The sequence below is a fragment of the Sitophilus oryzae genome, unplaced genomic scaffold (assembly GCF_002938485.1).
Source record: "Sitophilus oryzae breed Bouriz unplaced genomic scaffold, Soryzae_2.0 scaffold_154_pilon_pilon, whole genome shotgun sequence".
Taxonomy (NCBI): Eukaryota; Metazoa; Arthropoda; class Insecta; order Coleoptera; family Curculionidae; genus Sitophilus; species Sitophilus oryzae.
Genome location: NW_022146225.1, coordinates 488,930 through 509,993, shown reverse-complemented (window position 1 = coordinate 509,993; position 21,064 = coordinate 488,930). Strand labels below are relative to the sequence as shown.

Sequence of the window (21,064 nt, the reverse complement as noted above, 5' to 3'; positions counted from 1 at the left end):
CCAGGGTTATTCGAAATTTAGTTGTTGTCTATTGCTCTGTATCTGTGGTAACTGGTAAACCAAAACATGTTGGTTTAATCTATGGTATGGTTGTCATTTACATAACCCTACTTTAAAATGAGTAAAATAATTTTTGTTACATTTTTAACAATTTTTACCTCAATTCCTCTATTTTTACGGTACCTGTGCATGAAAAAGTACGAAAGACTGAAAGCTAAACTTAGAGAACAAGAGGATGAGAGCTATTACGAGTGTATATTCTTTGGGCCGACGAATTTCTCGTGTAGGCCACACTTGATTGGGAAACAAGACTGTGGGGATTACTGCTCCTATACCTACTTGCAAAGACTGATTCATTACTTAAATAGCGCAAAAAGTAGCATTAGTATGTGCATGTATACGTTAACATTAAATCAAATTGCAGCGATACTTGTAACAGCAAGCCAAAGAGGTGTACGTGTTCGTCTTATAACAGATAAAACAATGAGTAAAAGTACGGTCTCGAAGGACATTTTTGGTGGTCTTAAGAAGAATGGTAACTGTAATTTGTATTTATAAATAATCAATAGTCTTCTAATTAACTATTTATTTATTAGGTGTTGAAATAAAAATGCCCAAATCTTCAGAACAGTTGATGCACCACAAATACTGCCTAATTGATGAAAAAGACAAACTGAGTGCAAAAATGTTCTTTGGTAGTGCCAATGCAACAACACAGGCATTTTGTAAGAATTTTGAGTCGATGATTTTAACAAATAATTGGGATATGATAGAGAAATTGAGTGAAGAATATGAAGAACTATGGAATATGTTTGATAACTAGCTCTAGGAAAAATAGTTTATTTTAGTTTAATGTTAAAAAAATTTGTGATATATTATCATTTTGAATCTAGTTAAGTAACTTTGGTAGAATAAATTGTTTTTGTTTTTATTTTTTTATCATAATTCTCAGAAATATATTGTTTTTTTGAATCGTTGTTATTTTTGAGTCAAAAAAAATGGTAGGTATATCCATGTTAAAAAGAATCACCAAAATGGTCTGAAAGAAAACATGAAATATATTGTATTAACAACCCTTTGTATAATTAAAAGTGGGTTTTTAGTATTAAGAACAATAAAAACTTTCTAAGAATTATGATCTTTGAGAAGTGAGAACAATATGAATGTTAAATAAAAAAATAAACCGTGTATTTTATTTTAGATGATTGATCATTTTGTATTTTGTCCACAGGGGTCACAACAGTTTATAAATATTTCAACGATATTGATTTACAGGGTGTCGAAACTATATAAATCTATTTAATAATAATTATAAGAATTAGCAACTAATTAAATGTTAGGATAAATTTTGTAAAAAGAAAGTACATTAAATTTAAATTTTAAATAGTGTATATCTGGTTGCCGGAAAACAAATAAAATTTATATTTTTTATAAAATTTCATTTTCATAATTTTCTGTTAGGGATATAAATCTACTTTTTTGTATATATTGTTAATAAAGCTATTCTTACCTATTGTAGTCACTTTAATTTTAAATTTTATACTAAAATTGTTCAAAAAATATGTTTTTTTTATATTTTGTTAAGACTATAAAAGTTTATCTATCTACAGGGTGTTCCGAAAAAATCCGTATTTTGGTTTCCTGCGGGCACAATGCCGTAGCGCAAATTGTAGTTTTGATATAACTTTAAATGTATAGAAAATTTAATCTAAAAATGGTCATATTATTTCAAAACCTATATACTCTGTAGGTATAGATTTTGACACTACCGTATTTTTTTCAGGCAAATTTTCATACCAAAAAATATATACGCATTGCATTTAAAAATCTACAACTTTTTAGGATTACCCTGTATATTCACGCATATATTTTGAAAATGTACGCTATATTATTGTCCACATATTTTATAAAAAAAAATTGAGTAAAAATTTTAAATACATCCGGCCAGACACCTTCATAATTTTCATCTATTTGAAAGTTCAATTTATTTTGTTCTATTTGGCCGATTTTGATAACTCTTTAAGCAATTTGTAGGTAAATTATTTGGCTTTTGTCAGCCTTTTTTCAAATTAAAAATTAAGCTCCCCATCATCTGGCTATTATATATACGAGGGAAAACAAAATATTGATATTTTACCGAAAGTTTGAAGCACCCTGTAGAATGTTTTAATAAAGTGACGAATTTAAAAAACACTTCATCATCAAGATGTATCTTTTCCCAATAGTTTGTTTTTTGGTTCATCTCAATAGCTTATTTATTTTTATTGGAGATTATTCGTTTTTGAAGAAAACATTAAAGATTTACAGCAATTTTAGAATTAAAACACACCTATGAAAATGTTTATTGTTTTTGAAATTTCTCTATCATGGAAAAGCCATATTATTATAGTTTTTTTAAAAATTCAGAAGTCGTATGCATCAGTGTAAAAATCTTGATATTCTATTTCTTTTCGCATTATAATGGTTAAAAAAGATTTGGTAATATGTTGGACACCCTCTATAATCGAACAATACGTTAAATAAACATAATTCGAAACAGGTAATTCCTCCTTTTGGGGACCATTAAACGGGGGGACCAGTGGAGAGGGGGGGAACAGGTGCTATAGTTCTTTTAAAACAGAAATCGCAGTAAATCTGACGGTCTGTTTTGAAGAGTTGAGTGAGTGTGATTCGCGCAGGATATTTAACAACAATATAATAACAATAATACCGGTTTTTAACAATAATAATTGCAGGTTTTGCGATGATTTCAGTAAAATTGTTCGTGCTGGTTGCATTGGTTGGAGTTGCATTGGCTTATCGTAAGTTTTTTTTGAAAAATCTATCAAAATATTTTGATTTATGAATATATTGTTCTGCAGGATATTGTTATATGGTTTCCTATCCAAAATATTCCATGATTTTATATAATTTCAATTTTATAGCAAAATATGAGAGCAAAATATTGTTTGCTATACAATTACTACAAGGTTTTCTCACTTATTTTTATGTCCAGTTGATAATTTACCAAAAAAGTCCATTACAAATATACTTACGTAAAAGTCCCAGTTAATTTTTTAAAGCTAATTATATATAAAAAGTTGAAAATTTCAAAAGATGCCTGGTTTGTTGAATATTTTATTCTGCAGAACAGAGTTTGTTTTTTATTCAGATTGAAGTTTCAAGAATTATGGTACTTAAATTGTCATTTCTATAATTATTGAGTTGATTCCTATGCTTGTGACGCACCCTGTATATTTTTTTTGTAAAAAGTAATTGTGTATACCTTTGTGATTAAAGCACAAAATGATCACATCATCATCTCAAATAAAATAACTATATTATTAATATTTTTTTTTATATAAAATTCATTTTGTGCTTCCGAGCATTGCAAATTGCAAGTATATATTTAAAAATTATATTTCAATATAGCTACATTATGGTTACTTTTTTAGATAAAAGACTGTACAATTTTTTGGCTCAGTGGATTTGCCATAAAATTTCCATGCTAAAAATTCCATAATGCCATAATTTACACCCATGAGTAATTTTTTTAAATGTGACTATTTTTCCACACATTTGAACCTTTATTGAAGATTTTAAAATGGAAATACTATATCCTCTTCTAAACAGGTCTAAGTAATCCATCATAGTAAATTCGATATATTTTTTGGTATATACAGGGTGACCCGAAATTTGAAGTTATGTTTTCTCAAATACATCAAATGACACATCTTGTATTTTAGATCATAAACAATTCATATCTAATTTCGTGTTTTGTTAAGTATTTACTATTCTGTAAGATAAAATTAATATTTATAGCCATTTTTTACTTTTTAAAATAAAACAATATTTATTAATAGGATTTAATATTTAGGTTTTTTTACAATTAGACGTTTAATTGTCGTTAAACGTGACAAACGTGAAAGCCTCTGTGGTTTTGTATACAAATTTTTATTAAATAATAAATAAAAAGCAGATGCTTCACAAAAATGGCTGTAATTCTTTTATGAAGTCTCCTGGTATGGTATTAGTAGCTCAAAACCAGAAAATTAATTTCTATATTTTGACAACTCCATAAAAGACTTTGTTAATAAGAATATTTTTATAGAATAAGTACACAATTTCTAAATTTACATAATATATATTGATTTAATAATAATCTATTCTTGCCTGTTATATACCTTCCAGGAAATTGATTCAATCATTTTTGTCATCTTTTTCAATAAAAAAACCTCCGGTTATTTTTTTTTAATTTAAATTAAACATAGATGAGAATCTTTATCTTTTAATAATTAATACTGAATAATTAATTCAAATTAAGGCTCTTAGATTAGCTCATCGTCATGTTGGTGTGATATTACATTAGTCAAAAAATCGTCTAAAAATAGAATTATTGGTTTTCTTTTCGTACTTACAGTCTAGAATTCTTTTCTATATCAAATTTTCATCCGAGGACACGGTTATAGAATATTTTTAGTTAAAAAGCATCAATAACTTCCAATTTTATAATTTATAGGAAGATTTAAATGTGTAGAAAGTTAAAGTCATCATCGTAATCATCGTTATTTCCAGCTTATCGTTCAACCATTTCGAATTATGGTGTAACACTCTGTATAAGGTAGTATTATTTTTATTATTGCAACACAATAACTGATCAATAAACAAACTTCATTAAATATTTAGTATTAAAAACATTGATACCCTTGGAGAAATGAAGCTTTAAAATTTTTACTGCAGTTTCACAAAATTGAAAATATTTCAAAAACAATAAGGTTTAAGTATAATAAACCTTAATCAAATTTACCTTTATTTTAATCGTAGAAACTAAAAATGCAATAATATACAGGGTTTTCCATTTAAAAAAATACAACTTTGATATTTTTTATTTATTTGGGACACTCTGTATCTTGTAAAAATAGTCCTTCAACGAACCCCAAACTTACAATTTGTAAAAATGTGATCGTTTAGCTACAATACTCCGTGTCGTATGTGGTGAACAACCCTGGTTATATCATTACTCTTGCTTTGGCTTTTCTTTATATATATTGGCAAGAGTTTCTATATAAGGCATATGTCTATTCCTTGTTCCGTTAGGGCTTTTCTTATTGTCTTAGTATCAAGCCAAAAGCCTTCTCGAAGTTTGTAAAGGAAAGTTAATGTAAAAATGGTTATATTGCAAAAACTTAATAAATAAATACTCAATAATCCAGTAACCAAAAAAGAGTGCATAGTTCATTCCTTAAGTTTGTTTGGATTGTTTTATAGTCGTTTCTAACCCCAGAAGATATATTCTAGACCTTTATTATTCTTTTTTTATATCAAAATATCATTTTTTTCTAGAACCTGGTCAGTATATTCCAAAATCCTTCTACATAATCGACCATTTCGGTAAAAAATCCGACTTGGTCTACGTAAGGAACAGAAGAGATATCATGGAACCTTTACTCAGAATAAGAAGAGGAGGTGGATCTTCAGGAGCTTATTCATCAGCCAGTAGTCACGCCAGCGCTTCTGCAGGAAGTTCAGCAGGTGGATCAACAGGAGGCAGTGGTGGAGGAAACCTTCCTTATTATGGAGGTGAGTGAGGTTATTTGATCCCTCAAGAGATTACATCAAAATATTTTGATTTATGAATATATTGTTCTGCCAGGATATTGTTATATGGTTTCCACTATGGTGCTTAAGAATCAATTTCACTAGTCCAAAAAAATAGCAAAATAAGCGTTCGGCATTTAACGTTTTATGTCAAACTAGCTAGGTATTTTTACACAAATGAAGAAGGAAATTAAAGATAAAGGATTTTACTATATCCGTATTGTAGCACATTTTTAGACAACTTCTTTATTTTTAAGATTTTGATGGTCAATCATCAACAAAATATTCCTTATGTTTGGACTAAATTTCCTCGAAAATAAAGACCTAATTTAAAATTCCGTTACAATACGGAAATAGATTGAAGTTTTGTGATTACAACGATATATAATTTATATGCTATTTCGCTATTTTATGGCAAATGCTGAAGCTCTGCAAACCTTAATCAAGCCTTAATCAAAGCACGTGTGTTTGGAATTTTGGTATTAACACGACAGGATCGGGCTAGGCCTTAGGCAGATTTCTGAAATATTATATATATTTCCTTCGGCCATACACCCGCTTTACCCGACCCCTGAGAGAGACCAGAAAGTACAGCGTAATAGACTATTAACTGGATACTCACTTTGCTTCAGTTTGTCATGGATATGGTCTCTATTAAATCCAGGGATGCTAAAAATCTCGAAAATTTTAAATGCCCAATCTAAAATGGTTCGACTTTATACACTTTAGTCTTTCAAAGATCATATTTTATTTATACCAAGCAGAACGTCAATATCTAAAAATTATATTTCTGTGTTTGCTATATTTTATTCTTTTTGCAACAAGAATTATTGTATTTTTTTGCTTACTATTGATCTTTCTTGATCAACTCTTCTTTAGTGGAGGGCATTCAATGTTTTCCATCCAATACCCACTGATTTATTTTTATTCTTTTAGCGATAATTTTGTTTAAACAGTTCTTATTTGTTTCTGAATTTGAATTGGGTAAAAAAAGAATGAATTTTTCACCGTTGTATTGAAGGAGGTCAAATACCTACTTTAGCAGGAGCAAATCAAGCAATTTACAAAAATAAATTACCTATAAACCGATAGGTTTTTTAAAAAATTTTATCACGTTCATCTTGGATATAACTGTAAGCAGTACAATACTTCTGGCATTTTAATTTTGACCTGGTAAAGCTAGCTGTTACAGTTTTTTCGTCATACTATATTGTTATATTATTATAACATAAGCAAAATCAGAATGGAAAAGATGCATATAACGTCCGCCGGACGTTATCATAACGGCCGGCGGCCGTTAAGTTTCTAAGGTAATCGTAACGTCTGTCACCTGCAACAATGACTATTTATTGTCAGTTGGACTTTTCAAAAATTGGGAAAATAGACCATAGCGAGATGTCGCGAGAAATTCCGTTGGAAATACAGGAGGAAGCGGCTGCGGCTACTCAAAATTTACTTCCGACTATAACCAGAGAGAGATATCAGCAGGAATATGACAATTTTTTGAAGTGGCGGCAGGATAGAAGTATAAACAGCGTAAATGAAGCGGTATTGCTGGCTTATGCTAAAAGAATGTCTGAAATGTATTCTCCTACATCACTGTGGACAAAGATATCCATGCTGAAGCTTGCGTTGAGAGTATATGAAAACATCGACATATCAAGGTAAAAGCCATTATATTCTTCGATATTTAATCATACTCATCTAAATTATATTTGTTCATAGATTTGGTAAACTGTTCATGTTTCTGAGGCGCAAAACGAAGGTTATTCACCAAAAAAGCCAAAAGTTCTGTCGGAGAATGACATAAATAATTTTCTACTGGATGCCGATGATTACACCTGGTTACTCGAAAAAATTGTATTGGTGCTTGGTATTCTTGGAGCTTGTAGGCGCAGCGAGCTTTGGTCACTCACAGTTGATGATTTCGAAGATTCGGAGAAAAATATTCTTGTCTCATTAAGAAATACTAAAATAAGAAAGATAGGAAATTTCTTATTCCAAAACGGGCCTTCCGTTTGATGCCTATGGTTTATACAAAAATACATCAACCTGCGTCCTCGTAACTTTGACAATCCAAAATTTTTCATTGGTTACAAGAAAGGCAAGTGTGTTAAGCAAATCGTCGGTATACATACCCTCGGGAGCGTACCGCAGAAAATTGCAAAATTTTGAACTTGGGAGAATCCAGAACGTTATACGGGCATTCATTTCGTAGATCATCAGCAACCATGCTCGCCGAAAATGGTGGTGATTTACTATCGCTAAAGGAGCTAGGAGGATGGGAGTCTTCAACAGTGGCAGAAACTTACATAGAAAAATCAGTTTCCAAAAGAATGAAAATAACAAATCAACTTTTTTCATGATAGCTCCAAAATAATGTGTCTTTAGTGGATACAAATATTTGCCATTCTTCAGTAGCATCATCTTCTTCTATAAAATCTGTAAATCCCCTGGAAGGATTACAGATTTCTAAGAACAACAAGTGCACTTTTAATTTCCATGTTCATTATCATGAAAAATGAATTTTAGTATAAGACATTATGTATTTTTTATCCTTACTTGTGTTATTGTTCAATAAAATTTGTTATTAAATAGTAGTGTTTATTGCTCTAAAAAATCTGCAGTATGACGAAAAATCTAGAACGCAACACGGCCGATAACAAATAACGGCCTTGGCTGCTTATGATCCTCGGCTATCGCCTCGGATCACAAACTTCAGCCCGGCCGTTATTTGTTGTTTATCGGCCTTATTACGTTAATAACTATAAATTAAGTTTTTGCCTCTGTGCTGTCAATTTTAAGAGGCACTTTGAATATATTTACGTTTTTTTTTTCTTCATTTGTTGTTTAGAATGTTACTGCCCTATAAAGGATTAACTAAAAAAATAACTAAATTACTTCATACATGAAACAAACTACAGGATGGCTCAGTATTTTATATCAAAGACTTTAACACCTTTAAACGTATTATTTGCATTATTTTAAACTCTAATAGCACTAACAATTATATCACTGATTTTACCAGTAAAATACTATTAATAAAAACAAATCTACATTAATTTCCATATTCAGATGTATATAATTTCATCTTTTGACTCATACTAAAGCTCTCAAGGTGAAATTTGAATGTTTAGAAGTAATTAACACTCAGTAGAAGACAAATCAATACGTCTGTATTTAAACACCTGTGTAAAAGTTCAATAATTTCTTTATATAGGCTATCCCTAAGCCTGGCGAAAATATCTAGAAAACTATAATATCTGAAGAAACTTTTCATTTAACTTGTGAGTTTAGGAGGGTGACCACTCTGTATATATAGCTTTAGAAGGCAGCATCCTTATTCATATCGATGAAATAATCAATGATATTGAAAATTATTATTTGTAAGCCAATAATTATATTCTGGTTAAGTTGTATTTGTATATAACCAATTAAGGAGCACATTGTTTGTTTGTTTATGTATGTTCTGATTCATGATTAATTTTTCTATGACCTTATCTTCGGAAGGTTTACTTCTTTAAAGCTAAAAAACTGATTTTTTATCATATCTGACCTTTGAAATCTCAAAAAAGGTAGTAGGAATGTACCATGACATCGAATTTATTTTAAATATCGATTTTTTAGAAAGAAAAATTCTAAGGAAAAATTAATATAATTATTGTGTCTCAAAAATATTTAGTAGGGATGTAGACTCATATCGATTTTTAAAAATATCGATATTCTTAAGATCGATTGAGATTATAAAGTTATAATTGTGAGAACTAATTTATTCGTGTAAATTTTAAATGTATTAAGCTTGTTTCTCATTTAGAGGTTTTACATTTTTAATGCTAAAAACTGATATTTTGTCATATTTGAGCAAAATTTTAAAAAAGATACATAGTAGGGATGTACCATGAATTCGAATTTCATAAAACATCGATAGGGTAAGGATGCACAGTTATATCGATCTTTAAAAATATCGATATGTATTAAGGAAAACGTATTTTAAGGATCGATAAAGATTATAAAGTTATGATTATAAACACTAATGTTTTTACCGGAATATTAGTCAAAATTATACAATTTTTACTCTTAAATTAAATGAAATTCTATCTTAAATATGTGTTTTTTTACTGTTTAAATGTATCCAGCTTCTTTTGCATTGCTTTATTTTAATTATAAGACAGTTAACTACTATTTTTATCCATACTGAGTATCTAAATAGTGATTTTTTGGGTATAAAAATTATTTCTCCCTATATATTACTCCCACATCTGTCTCTTTTGTAGTGGATTACATTCCCAACGTAGCCCAGGGATTGTCCCAAATCCAGGGACAGGTCCAGGACCTTTTGAACAACATCGCCTCGAATGCGGGTGGTAAGTAAAAGGTTTTTTCCTTGCCCTGCAACTAAATCCCTTTGAAAAATAGGTTTAACACTAACTAAAACATCCTAGGAAGCTTAAAACTCTGTAACTCTTCATAATTCTATTCTTTTAAGATCAGCTAAAATAACTATATTGGACTAATCCACTAATACAAAAGTTATTTCTTTTTGTGTCGTTTAAATATAAAAGATTGTTAGTTTAAATTCTTTAAAATATGTTCGCAAAAATAATTTAATGTCTAGTTACCCTATGATCGAAAAAAACGGCGTCCAGTTGGCTTGGAAATGACGCGATCGATGACATTACCCATAAAATTTTACAGACAAATTGACAGTGATCTCCATTTCCAAGCCATCTCTGACGCCTTTTTTTAATCGTATGGAATATATGTTCATGCAAAGATTGAATAAAATCATAGCTAAAAAAATATTTTAATATATTGCAGAAAAAAGCTAAATTTTCACAACTAATTGCACATTGCTATTTTTAATTGCAACTATCAAATATTGTAAAGAGCAATATATTCCAAAATATAGTAGAACAAGCTAGATTATTTTCAATTTTTTATTTTGCAAATTGCCAGCTGCAAGTTACAAAAAATATTAATTGTAAATTGCAATTGTTTATTGTACGTTGCAATTAATAATTACAATTTCTATTAATTCTAATTATTACTAATTTTAATAATAATTAGAGTTATTACTAATTATTGATTATTACTAATTCTCAATTATTAATACTTATTTATTACTAATTATTAATAATTATTACTAATTATTAATTATTACTAATTCTTAATTATTACTAATTCTAAATTATTACTCTCTAAATATTAATATGGTGGATAGGTCTAAGATATAGATTACTTAACACTAATTAAAAAACACATAATGATGCAAAACCTTTCAAAAACAAAGGCAAGCAAAAAATCTTTTACTAAATCCTACTAAGTATTTCTTTTTCGGGCTATTATAGGAGTATATTATATTATTTGCACATGGTGTTGGATATTCAATTTTAATTTAATATTACACTTATTATAAAAATGTTGTGATGATTTGTTCATAGTTTATTTTAATCCTGACAGTTTTGTTTTGTCAAAGTCAATTACCATTGCAAACTAAACTCAACAATTTAACTAAACTATAAAAAAATCATCCAAAAAAATATACATTTTCGGTAGCATCCCAAAAATGCGTTGTTGCCGATTTTACAAAAAAAAATCCCTAAATCTTCTGAAAATAAAAGTAATGTATTCTGACTATGGTTTTAGGTGGAACTGGTGCTCATTCCTTTGCAGGATCTACTTCCAGCACTAACGCTGGCAACGGTGCATCTGGTCCTTCGTCAGGATCGAGTTACGGTGGACTAGGATCTGGACACGATGCAGGATACAATGGGTAAGAGAATATCTTTAATTCAGCTTAATTTCCAGGTAATTTAATAGTTTTGTGATGTGTAATGTGACGAAAATGCTTGAAAACGACATTTAAATTGGTATAAGAAATTACAAACATACTGTTTGTAATAGGGTCTCAATTTATGATCATACTGTTTTTACTGGTATTTTTTTAAAATTCCTTAATTTCACTGTACTAAAAATGAGGTGTTTCTTCGAACATATACCATTAAAACTAAGTTGTTTAGTATATATCTCAGAAACGTTCTTAAATATACACCTATCAAAAGATTACGTCTATTGTTTGACGGTTTTTTTTTGGGAAAACCCAAGATTCCCAATACATTTACACTATATATACCTAGTTCATAATTAAATTAAATTGTTATAGAAACCACAAAAGCAATATCTCATCTATTTACATTTATATTCTTCCATTTTTTTCATATCAAAAATTATTTATTGATCTATTAACTTTTTATTTAAATTTCTGCTCTCAAACAATGGCTGGCAATGTAATTCAATTTGAAATAACAGTTTTTATTTGTTGTGGGACCTTGATTTTTACTGTGAATAATGTGTAATATGCACTTGTGTATGTGATGGTTGCGAAGAAAAATATATAGAGGGTGGCCCAGATTTTCTGTTTTAAAATTTGCCTTCAATATTTCTACCAAAAAAAAAATAGTTTATTAATACTTAGGAATATTTAAACTTATTATATCTACAGGGTGGTCCGAACTGTATTTCGGAAACTTAGGCAACATATTTTACTTATAAAAAATAAGTAAAAAAGTTCGTAAAAACGTATGTTCTAAAATAATTCATTTCGGAGATACAGGGTGTAGAAATTTCATTTTTTTTCGATTTTTTCAGAATAGTTTCTGAAGTAAGGTCAATATTTGGATAAAAATTGGTGTCTGAATACTATAATATAAAATAATATGAACTTTTTTACTTATTTTTATCTGCAGAATATTCTGCCGAAGTTTCCGGAATACAGTTCGGAACACCCTGTATACTTTTTCTTAGGAATTCCTCAAGTTTTCTACACTTATCCAAACTTTTTTTTATCTTTTTTTAGACCTGTTCTGTTCTCGAGATTTGGAGAGGCCGAGGGCAGTGGCGTACACGTTTCTGGAGAAGCAGCTGGACCAAATGCGGCATTTTCACAAAGTTCTTCGTCGGTTGACAGTCAAGGCAAGATCAAGTACTCGGTCCAATCTGGAAAATATTAAAAACCAAGAAAATAACACGTTAAACTCAGAATGCCATAATAATATATATTTTCGAAAATAAAAAGAAGAAATTGAAGGTTTTCATATCTCAAACAAATAAGGTTCTTTAAGATAATATTGGCTGTTATATGTGATCTAAACATTTAAATAAATATATAAATATTATATTAATAATACCGTATTATGCTTGCCCTGAATAAATAAAATTACCATATACAGGGTGAGTTTCCTACGATGTTCTCTATGGGTATCTCGGAAACTATTGGAGATAGATAAACTAGAGAGAGTAGGTTAAATGGGGAAAGAATTGCAGTTTTGTGGGGTCATAAATATGCGCCTTTCAGATTTTCGAAAAGTTCATGGCTTACTAGATATTTCGAAAAAAATAAATTTTGGCTATTTTAAAAATTGTCCCTAATTCCATTATAATGTATTTTAGACAAAAAGTTTTCAGATAAAAGAAAGAAGTTCAATCGTCGTTGCTCTCAGAAATGTGAAACTGTCACATCCAAACTGTGTAAGTTAAAATAAACAAAATGTATAAATATGAATTTATTTTAAACAATGTTCAAAAATCCGCCATTGTTTTGAGTACATAAATGCATCTTTTTAAAACTGAATTACTAGAACAACCGATCGACTTAAACTTCTCCCGTATAATTCCGTACTTCTTCCGCATAATTATGGTATAAATAATTTTTAACATTTCTTTCATTATGGGGGAGTGTGTCATAATGACAGTCATGTTGGACATATATTGGAAACCGTTCGTTGTCTAAAAAACGTAAGTAACGAAGTAACGTTCACCGGTCAACGTATCCTCGAAAATGTATGGCCAAAAAAAGTTGAATCAAAAATCCTACCAATTTTTGTTTATTTTAATTTACAAAGTTTGAATGTGACAGTTTCACATTTCTGAGAGCAACGACAATTGAACTTGTTTCCGTGGCTAACTAAGTGAAATTGTTTAAAAATGATAGGAATTGGCTATAACACAGTAATTTTTCGAAAAAAAGTATTATAACTTATATCGCTGAAAAGCTTAAAAATGGCGCTTTTTATGAGGTCATAGCCAACTATGGTTTCCATTTAAAAAACTTATATTTGTGTCATAGAAAATTAGTCTTTAGAAAAAAATGAGGGCACAATCTCATTAAGGGTGTGATTATCTACAACTTTTATCTGAAAACATTTTGTCTAAAATGAATTATAATGGAATTAGGGACAATTTTAAAAATAGCCAAAATTTGTTATTTTCGAAATATCTAGTAAGCCATGAACTTTTTCAAAAATCTGAAAGGCGCATATTTGTGACCCCACAAAATTGCAATTCTTTCCCCATTTAACCAACTCTCTATCTCCAGTAGTTTCCGAGATACCCATCATAGAGAACATCGTAGAAAACTCACCCTGTATATATTTTTGGACTAATGTGGAAGTATGTTATAGTAATAATAATGATAACAAAAAATAAGTAACCTCTGGGTCATTAAATTGTTAATATTCTTTTCACAAAATTATTAATGACGAACTAACAGAACAGTCACTTTTACTGTGCCTTTCGATTTTTGTTTTGTAGTTACTTCACCATACCATCAAGAAAATGAGTACTTAGTGATATATTAGTACCTAGAACTAGAATATATGTGTTAATATATCCTATATCACCAAACTATGACTATATGGTATCATTTGGTACCTACTAAATTGTATTTTAGTCCCATATTTTATGAAAAAGCTTAGAGCGTAATATACCTATACCAAAATGTTCGTATCAAATAAACTTTTAGTCCCGTGATTAAGTTTAACCAGTACAGCGTTGCCCGCTTTTACATAGTTTCTTTTAATTAAAATATTTTACCAAACAAAAATAAATTAATTATAAATATATAAACAGTTATTATTTCATCAACAAAACTCACCTCCTTAACAGCACTTAACGGATTTAAATGGTCATTACTACAGCTTTCCCGTTCAAAATATTCTAATAAAGTTGCGATGAGTTTTTACGGCTATTAAGCTATCTTGTACACTTCGCACTAAAAGAGGTTCTAAAAAGAACAATGTTCGACTGCAAGGTCTGCTAGAAAAAAATTTTAAGCTTAAAATATCACGACAAATGTCAGAAAATAAATAAATAAATGTGGTAGCTTGACATCTTTTACAGCACAGCTACCACCTGAATCCCTAGCGGGAAATTTAAATTCAAGTTAGTCAGCCCGGCGACGAATATGTTGCCATGGTTTTCAACAAAGAATTTAAAAATCGCGCCCTCGATTAAGTAACTAAAAGTTTAATTGGGGTATCAAATATAGGTATATGTTTACTCCAGCACAGCTGTAAAAAGAACGTTGTAACGACCCTTTTGTCATATAAGTAACTATAAACGGCATGGTTAAACGAATGTACTCTCAAAGAAAGTCTCAAATGATTAAAATCTTCCTTCCCTTAACGTAAAAGGGTCCCAGGTCCGACTATCCATCAGAAAATCTTTCGAAACCAACGCAGAGAAAGCTCTTACATTACTTCGCTGCTTCTATTCGCGCTGGGCCGTAATAAAATCGATATATACCTACCACTCCAAAGGCTTGTTCGGGGTACCGTTTTCACCCTCAGAACCCACCCTTCTCGAGGGGATTACCGTCGCAAAGGAGAATAAAGGATGGAATAGGGTCAGACCGTCGTTCTAACAAGGGTAAGGGACTTAAGGAAGTACGAAGGGGAGAGGAGTAAAAAATCGATAGTTCGTAGAGCAGGAACAGTAGAATTTATGGCAAAGCAGCGAGTATAGGGAGATTTTCTGGGGGTAGAATTGGATTTCTTGTTTAGTCTGGATTGTTTTGGAGTATTTAGATTGGTTTATACCAAATAAATTGACTGAAAATCATGTTGATAGTACATTGTATACCTAGTAGGAACAGTTAGACATTCTCTTATAATAATAGATTAGTTTTTTGTGGTCCTTCTTCTATTGTGGCCCTCTTTTGATTTTTAGGTTACATAAAATATATTCTATATATTCTTTAAACATATTCTACATGCATATTGTATAAAAATCGGAGAATAACTACTGGAATATGTAACAAAATTCAATTACCTCAGCAGTTTGATTTTGGAAAGTGCCAGTATCGACTCTAAAATTTACAAAGGTTTTTTTTAGGTGAGGCAAAAGAGGGAGTAAAAAATCGATAGTTCGTCGAGCAATAGGGAGCTTTTCTGGGGGGTGCAATTGTATATTGGAATTGCTGCTGAGCTTGGATTGTTTTGGAGTATCCAGATTCGTCTTTAACAAATTAATGAAATTAAAAATCACGTTAATGTTGTAATTCTTTGACGACATAAGCTCAAACTCTATCAATCACTTGCTAACCAGATGAAAGAGACTGGTGACGTCATTACGGCATTTCGTAAATTACTGCATATTCTTTTTAGTAATTGTCATTGTCATTTGATTTGGGGTTGTAATCTTACTGACGGACATCGATCAATGTCAAAATTAAAATTTGAATGTTGCTGTAAAACAAAATTCAAACTTTTTATTGTGAAAATGCCTCAAATATTTAACCAAAATAAACAAGAACTCATTGCTAAGTTTATAAATTATTTTTCTCGAGAAAGAGACGCTGGTAGAACACTCTTGGCCCGTGAACGCCTTATATAAAGTAAGTACAATGCAAAGGTGTAATATTCCTATGTAAAATACAAATTCATAGCGTTTTTAGATAATATAGCTAGTTGCTGATGCTTTTGAAATAGAAATTTCAACAGTCCAAAAGATTGGAATTAAAGGGATCAGGGAAACTGATGAAAAGTTCAAGAAAAAATGAATAAATGCCGAAAAAAACGGAACTAGGTTAATCAGTAATATAGAAACGTACTTAAAATATTCTAAACAATATGAACTGATCTCAGACACACCTTAAAATTCATATTTGACAAATAATGATGACGTAACTGTGAACGATGGCTAAACAGTCTTTAAAATATGCATATAACATTTAAAAAAAATGTATGGAGCTGTCATCAAGTATTTCTCTTTGAACCATATCTAAGTAAATCAAAGATGAGTGGGATGATGTATCATGTCAAATTTTAGAAAGCCGATGTATTTCTTGGGATGTATAAGCTTGGAACATGAAGAATGTTCTTAACGTTTAAAAAATGTCCTAACTATTTATGATAATATTGCATAATAGCACGAGAAATTTGTCGAATTAAAGTATAATGGATATGGATGAAGAGGCTATATGGTGGTGTTCAAAGAAATGTATTTGCCAAGTACCCATTCAAAGTTTGGGTACTTATATGAAGTGTTGTCTACTTTCTACTAAGCTTCTCTATCTAAATTCTTTCTCTATCTAAAACAAATTGGTCAAAAACCCCAATTTAAGGAAACTCGGCTTACTAACTTAACTTTTTATTCACTAACGTGCACAACTATTTGAATATCGTAAAATAGTTACAGACTCAATATAATTCCAGCTGATACAGTAATTAAACAACATTGCAACTGGTAAATTGGTTTGTTAGCATCTGTATATATCCTACAGTATTTAATATTACCTTTAAAAGATATATTACTAATAAAAGGCTAATTGAAATCTTAAATCCCTTGATACGTAATTTTATTAAACAAAAACATCAATTTTCAAATCACATTTTGATGAAAGATTTATTCAAAAACTCTTTTATTAGTCAGACGTAAGAAACTAAACCCAAATCCAATATGAAAGAGCAAAGAAAGGCTCCAAAAAGGTTTTAGCTAGACGTCTATCAGTCGGCTTGGTGAACTAAAAATACCCGCCCCAAGTGCCTGAAAAGGATGACGGTGCCAAACATGGCTGCTGGCGATCGAAGATACAGCCGTTTCAGCATCGAGCCGATGCGATGGCTGGGCAACGGGCTGGCTTCCAAAAGGGGATCTTGCCTGCATGCCGTTGCCTGGTGGGCTTTTGCCTGGGTCTACGTAGGAGCACGATGAGATAAAAGCAAGGACGCAAGGCGCAGATGTTTCGGATTCACTGAACGACGAGAGCTAGAGTTGGAAGGGGAAAAAGGATGCCTTCTCTCTACACCTGTAGTCGTTTTTGTTCTGCATGCTTTCAATTCCAATGGTTTAAACGCCGGATGATCGCAGGAGTTTTTAATTACATGATATGGGCTGAAATGAAGTTTTTGTATTTGGTTCTAGAGTTATTTTATAATATAGAAATATTTTAATACGAGCTTGCATTAATTGCAATTGTTAAAATTTAAAAAAAAATGGAGAAACATTTGTGCAAAGTTTAATGTTTTAGACCTAAAGATCTGAGCTGTGCGTTGATCGCTAGGTCTATCAGCATTGATTTTTGAATAATTGACAGAATAAAACTGGACATGATTTAGTATCTAGCAAAGACAAGTAGCATAAGTGCTTGTTGAAAAATTACATTTAAAAAATTCTTTGTATGTATGTTTTCTAATGTTGATGACTTATGGTAAGGAATTTTGTATTGTATCCCCATGGTTAAACTTAAATATCACCTTTCTTCTAAAAAGACTGTTACATAATTTACTTGATAATTTATTTTGTTATTTTATTGATAATAATAAATAAATAAATAAATAAATAAATGCCTTTATTGTCAAAAAATTTTTCAATTTGTAGACAAAGGTAAACTAACAAACAAAGTAAAAAAACAAGGTACACAAACAAACAAACAAAAGATAGTACAAAACATTATACAAATAATATTATAAACATTTATAAATGTTTACAATGTCAAAGAACAAAAAAATAAAAATAATATTCAAAAATATTTAGTTAGTTTATAGTAAAATACCAATGACCTCTAAATAAATTTATTTCGATGTCATTAGTAAATATAGCAATAGCAAACATTAGACCAGCGTTTACAAGATCAAATTCGATTTTCAAAATATAATTCATTTACGGCGTAGAAAACCTTGTCTAGTAAATAAGAGTTCAATGCTTTGCGAAATGAAAAAAATGATGTTATGGATTTGATTTCAAATGGCAGGTGATTGTGCATTTTTTTCGAGTTGTATAATATTGAACTTTTAACTAACTCTGAGCGTGGGGTAGGTAGATAAAGATCTTGCTCCGCGTTCCTGAGTGGATAAGTGTGAGATGGCCTTTCTTGAGAAGCTGATACATGTTTACGTATTAGGCAAACGGATTCAAATATAAATAAGGAAGGAAGAGTCAATATTTTTAATTCTTTAAAAAAGTCCCGGCAATGAGTTCTGCTGTTTAGTCCCAGTGCATATCGAACAGCTCTCTTCTGGAGCTTGAAAATGCGGTCAAATTGAGTCGCACAACATGTACCCCAGAATGGAAGGGCATACCTGAGGTGCGACTCAAAAAGTGCATAATAAACAGTTCTAGCCACTGACAAGTTAAGCTCCTTAGAAACAGATCTTAATGCAAAACAGGCAGAGCTCAATTTTTTCGACAAAGCTTCGATATGTATGTCCCATTTCAGAGAATTGTCCACAACAAGCCCTAAGAATTTTACAGATTTTACGACGTCAATGATGGTGTTGTTAAGTACAAAAGGCTGCAACGAGTTTTTATACGACAAACCTTTAGTTTTAGAAATGTTGAGACTCAGGAGATTCGAATCGCACCAAGATTTAATGGTGATTAAGTCATTTGATATAATCCTATGAAGTGCCGTGAGGTCCTTGTTGCTCCAAGTGACGCTAGTGTCGTCCGCAAAAATACATATTTTGCCCCTGATGTTCATGTTAGCAATGTCGTTAATAAAAAGAAGAAACAAAATAGGGCCTAGTATTGAGCCTTGTGGTACTCCACATTCTATTGGTTTGCTAGAAGACAACGTGGTATCCACCCTCACAAGTTGACTTCTGTTGCTCAGATACGACTTAAACCATTCGAGAGATGATAAAATGATATTGTCAAAACAGTACTTCTATATGGTTGCCCAATTTGTACCATTATGCTTTAGGAATATTACCACAGCTTATAGAATAATATAGCTTGGACACTCGCCAATTTTTCCAACGCTCGAATTTAAAACGCCCCACTCCGGCGATGCTTAACTGAATTAAGCGAGCGACAGTCAGCCTCATTCAGTCGATGCATAGCCTCCACCGGTGACGCGTAGGGCCGTATTACGGAAGATTTTAATTCGATTTTTTCTTATATTTAACCAGAGGTATTTGGCTTTTTCTTTGGTTTCTTTGTTTTTTAAATGTTTTTCTTTCAGAATGCATATTTATTTAAAGTCAACAATTTAAAAAACGTGTATCTAAATTATGTTCTAGCACCAGTCGAATAATTTTTTATGTCACGTGTAAAAATGTTTTTAATACGCCTTTGGCTGACTGGCGCTTACGCGGCTATTGGTTGCTGCGAGGGAGCTCGCTGCTCTAGTGTTCTCCCTCTTTCGAATCGCAAATCCGAGCGTAAAATGATCAAAGCGGCACGCTACACTGTCCGAGCTGGTTTTTACTTAAGCTGTGATATTACAGTAAAGCTGGAAGCAGCGGCGGATACAGGAATTTATTTTAGGGGGGTCCAAATAAAAAGTTATGTAGAATATCCTTTTTAGGGCGTCATTTTTAAACCAAAAGCCTAAAATTTAACCCGATTTATGGATTTTAGGGGGAGGGGGGTCCCTTGGGCCTCCCCTCTGTATCCGCCACTGGCTGGAAGTATAGCAAATGCCACAAATGGATTTTGGAGGTGTAGGGTGTAGGTTTGACATTTGGTTTGTAGATAGAACTGTTTACACAGATGCTGGTTTGAGGCACAGGATTACCTGCAAACTAAACTAACAATAATTGATGATAATAGGTAATAATTAACAACTTAAAGCCTGATGCTATTTTTTTAATCCACTTTAAGCTTATGGCTAAATATGGATACGTAGATATGTTTCAGATATATTTGAGATGGTAAGTACGATATAAATTGAATAGTGGTACAACTTAACAAGTATAGCTAGAGACGTGAGAAATATAAAATAACACGCGACCGGTGCTATCCCCAAGTCTCTTCCTATATTTGTACAACTGTACGAGTTCGGCAACCAGTCTCCCGATTCGTACCATTTGCAAGTCTTTTGAAAAATTTATATTACTGTTGAAATAATGCTTATAAAAATCTAAAAAAAAAATACATAAAAATACATAAAAGAGGTCGTACTAAAAAAAATCACAGTAATCACAACTCACAACCACCCAATCCAAAAAATTTGGTATTTTTGTAACTTTTGTGCAAAGCGGTACACTTTTTACACTATTTTTCATTATCTACTACCTCTCATTTAACAAGTGAAGAGCTACTGATAAATGTATCTAAGTAATTTCTAAGCCTATCTTTAACAGTGCAAAAATAATAATAATAATAATATTGGGTTGTAGTGTTTAATTAAACAATTTCTAAGAAAATCATTTTATTTAGTGACTAGCGTGTACCAGCGACTTCGCCCGCGTCGAATTAATCATTT

General features: G+C 31.0%; 2 protein-coding genes across 4 annotated transcripts; both read left to right on the top strand.

Moving 5' to 3' along the window:
• Positions 1-86: 86 nt before the first annotated feature.
• Positions 87-972, top strand: LOC115878998 (mitochondrial cardiolipin hydrolase-like). Of its 2 annotated transcripts, none has more exons than XM_030895621.1 (2): positions 87-535; positions 597-972. In XM_030895621.1, the coding sequence occupies exons 1-2, from the start codon at positions 118-120 to the stop codon at positions 821-823; spliced, it is 645 nt and encodes a 214-aa protein (XP_030751481.1). In that variant the 5' UTR covers positions 87-117; the 3' UTR covers positions 824-972. The 2 variants fall into 2 exon arrangements, with proteins under 2 accessions (XP_030751481.1, XP_030751480.1); XM_030895620.1 differs by having other exon boundaries at positions 87-541.
• A 1,654-nt stretch (positions 973-2,626) lies between these two features.
• Positions 2,627-12,761, top strand: LOC115878997 (putative lysozyme-like protein). 2 transcript variants are annotated; one of them, XM_030895618.1, is made up of 5 exons: positions 2,627-2,801; positions 5,323-5,559; positions 9,852-9,941; positions 11,224-11,350; positions 12,434-12,761. In XM_030895618.1, exons 1-5 carry the CDS (start codon positions 2,744-2,746, stop codon positions 12,585-12,587), a joined length of 666 nt encoding a protein of 221 aa, XP_030751478.1. In that variant the 5' UTR covers positions 2,627-2,743; the 3' UTR covers positions 12,588-12,761. The 2 variants fall into 2 exon arrangements, with proteins under 2 accessions (XP_030751478.1, XP_030751479.1); XM_030895619.1 differs by lacking the exon at positions 9,852-9,941.
• Positions 12,762-21,064: the final 8,303 nt, after the last annotated feature.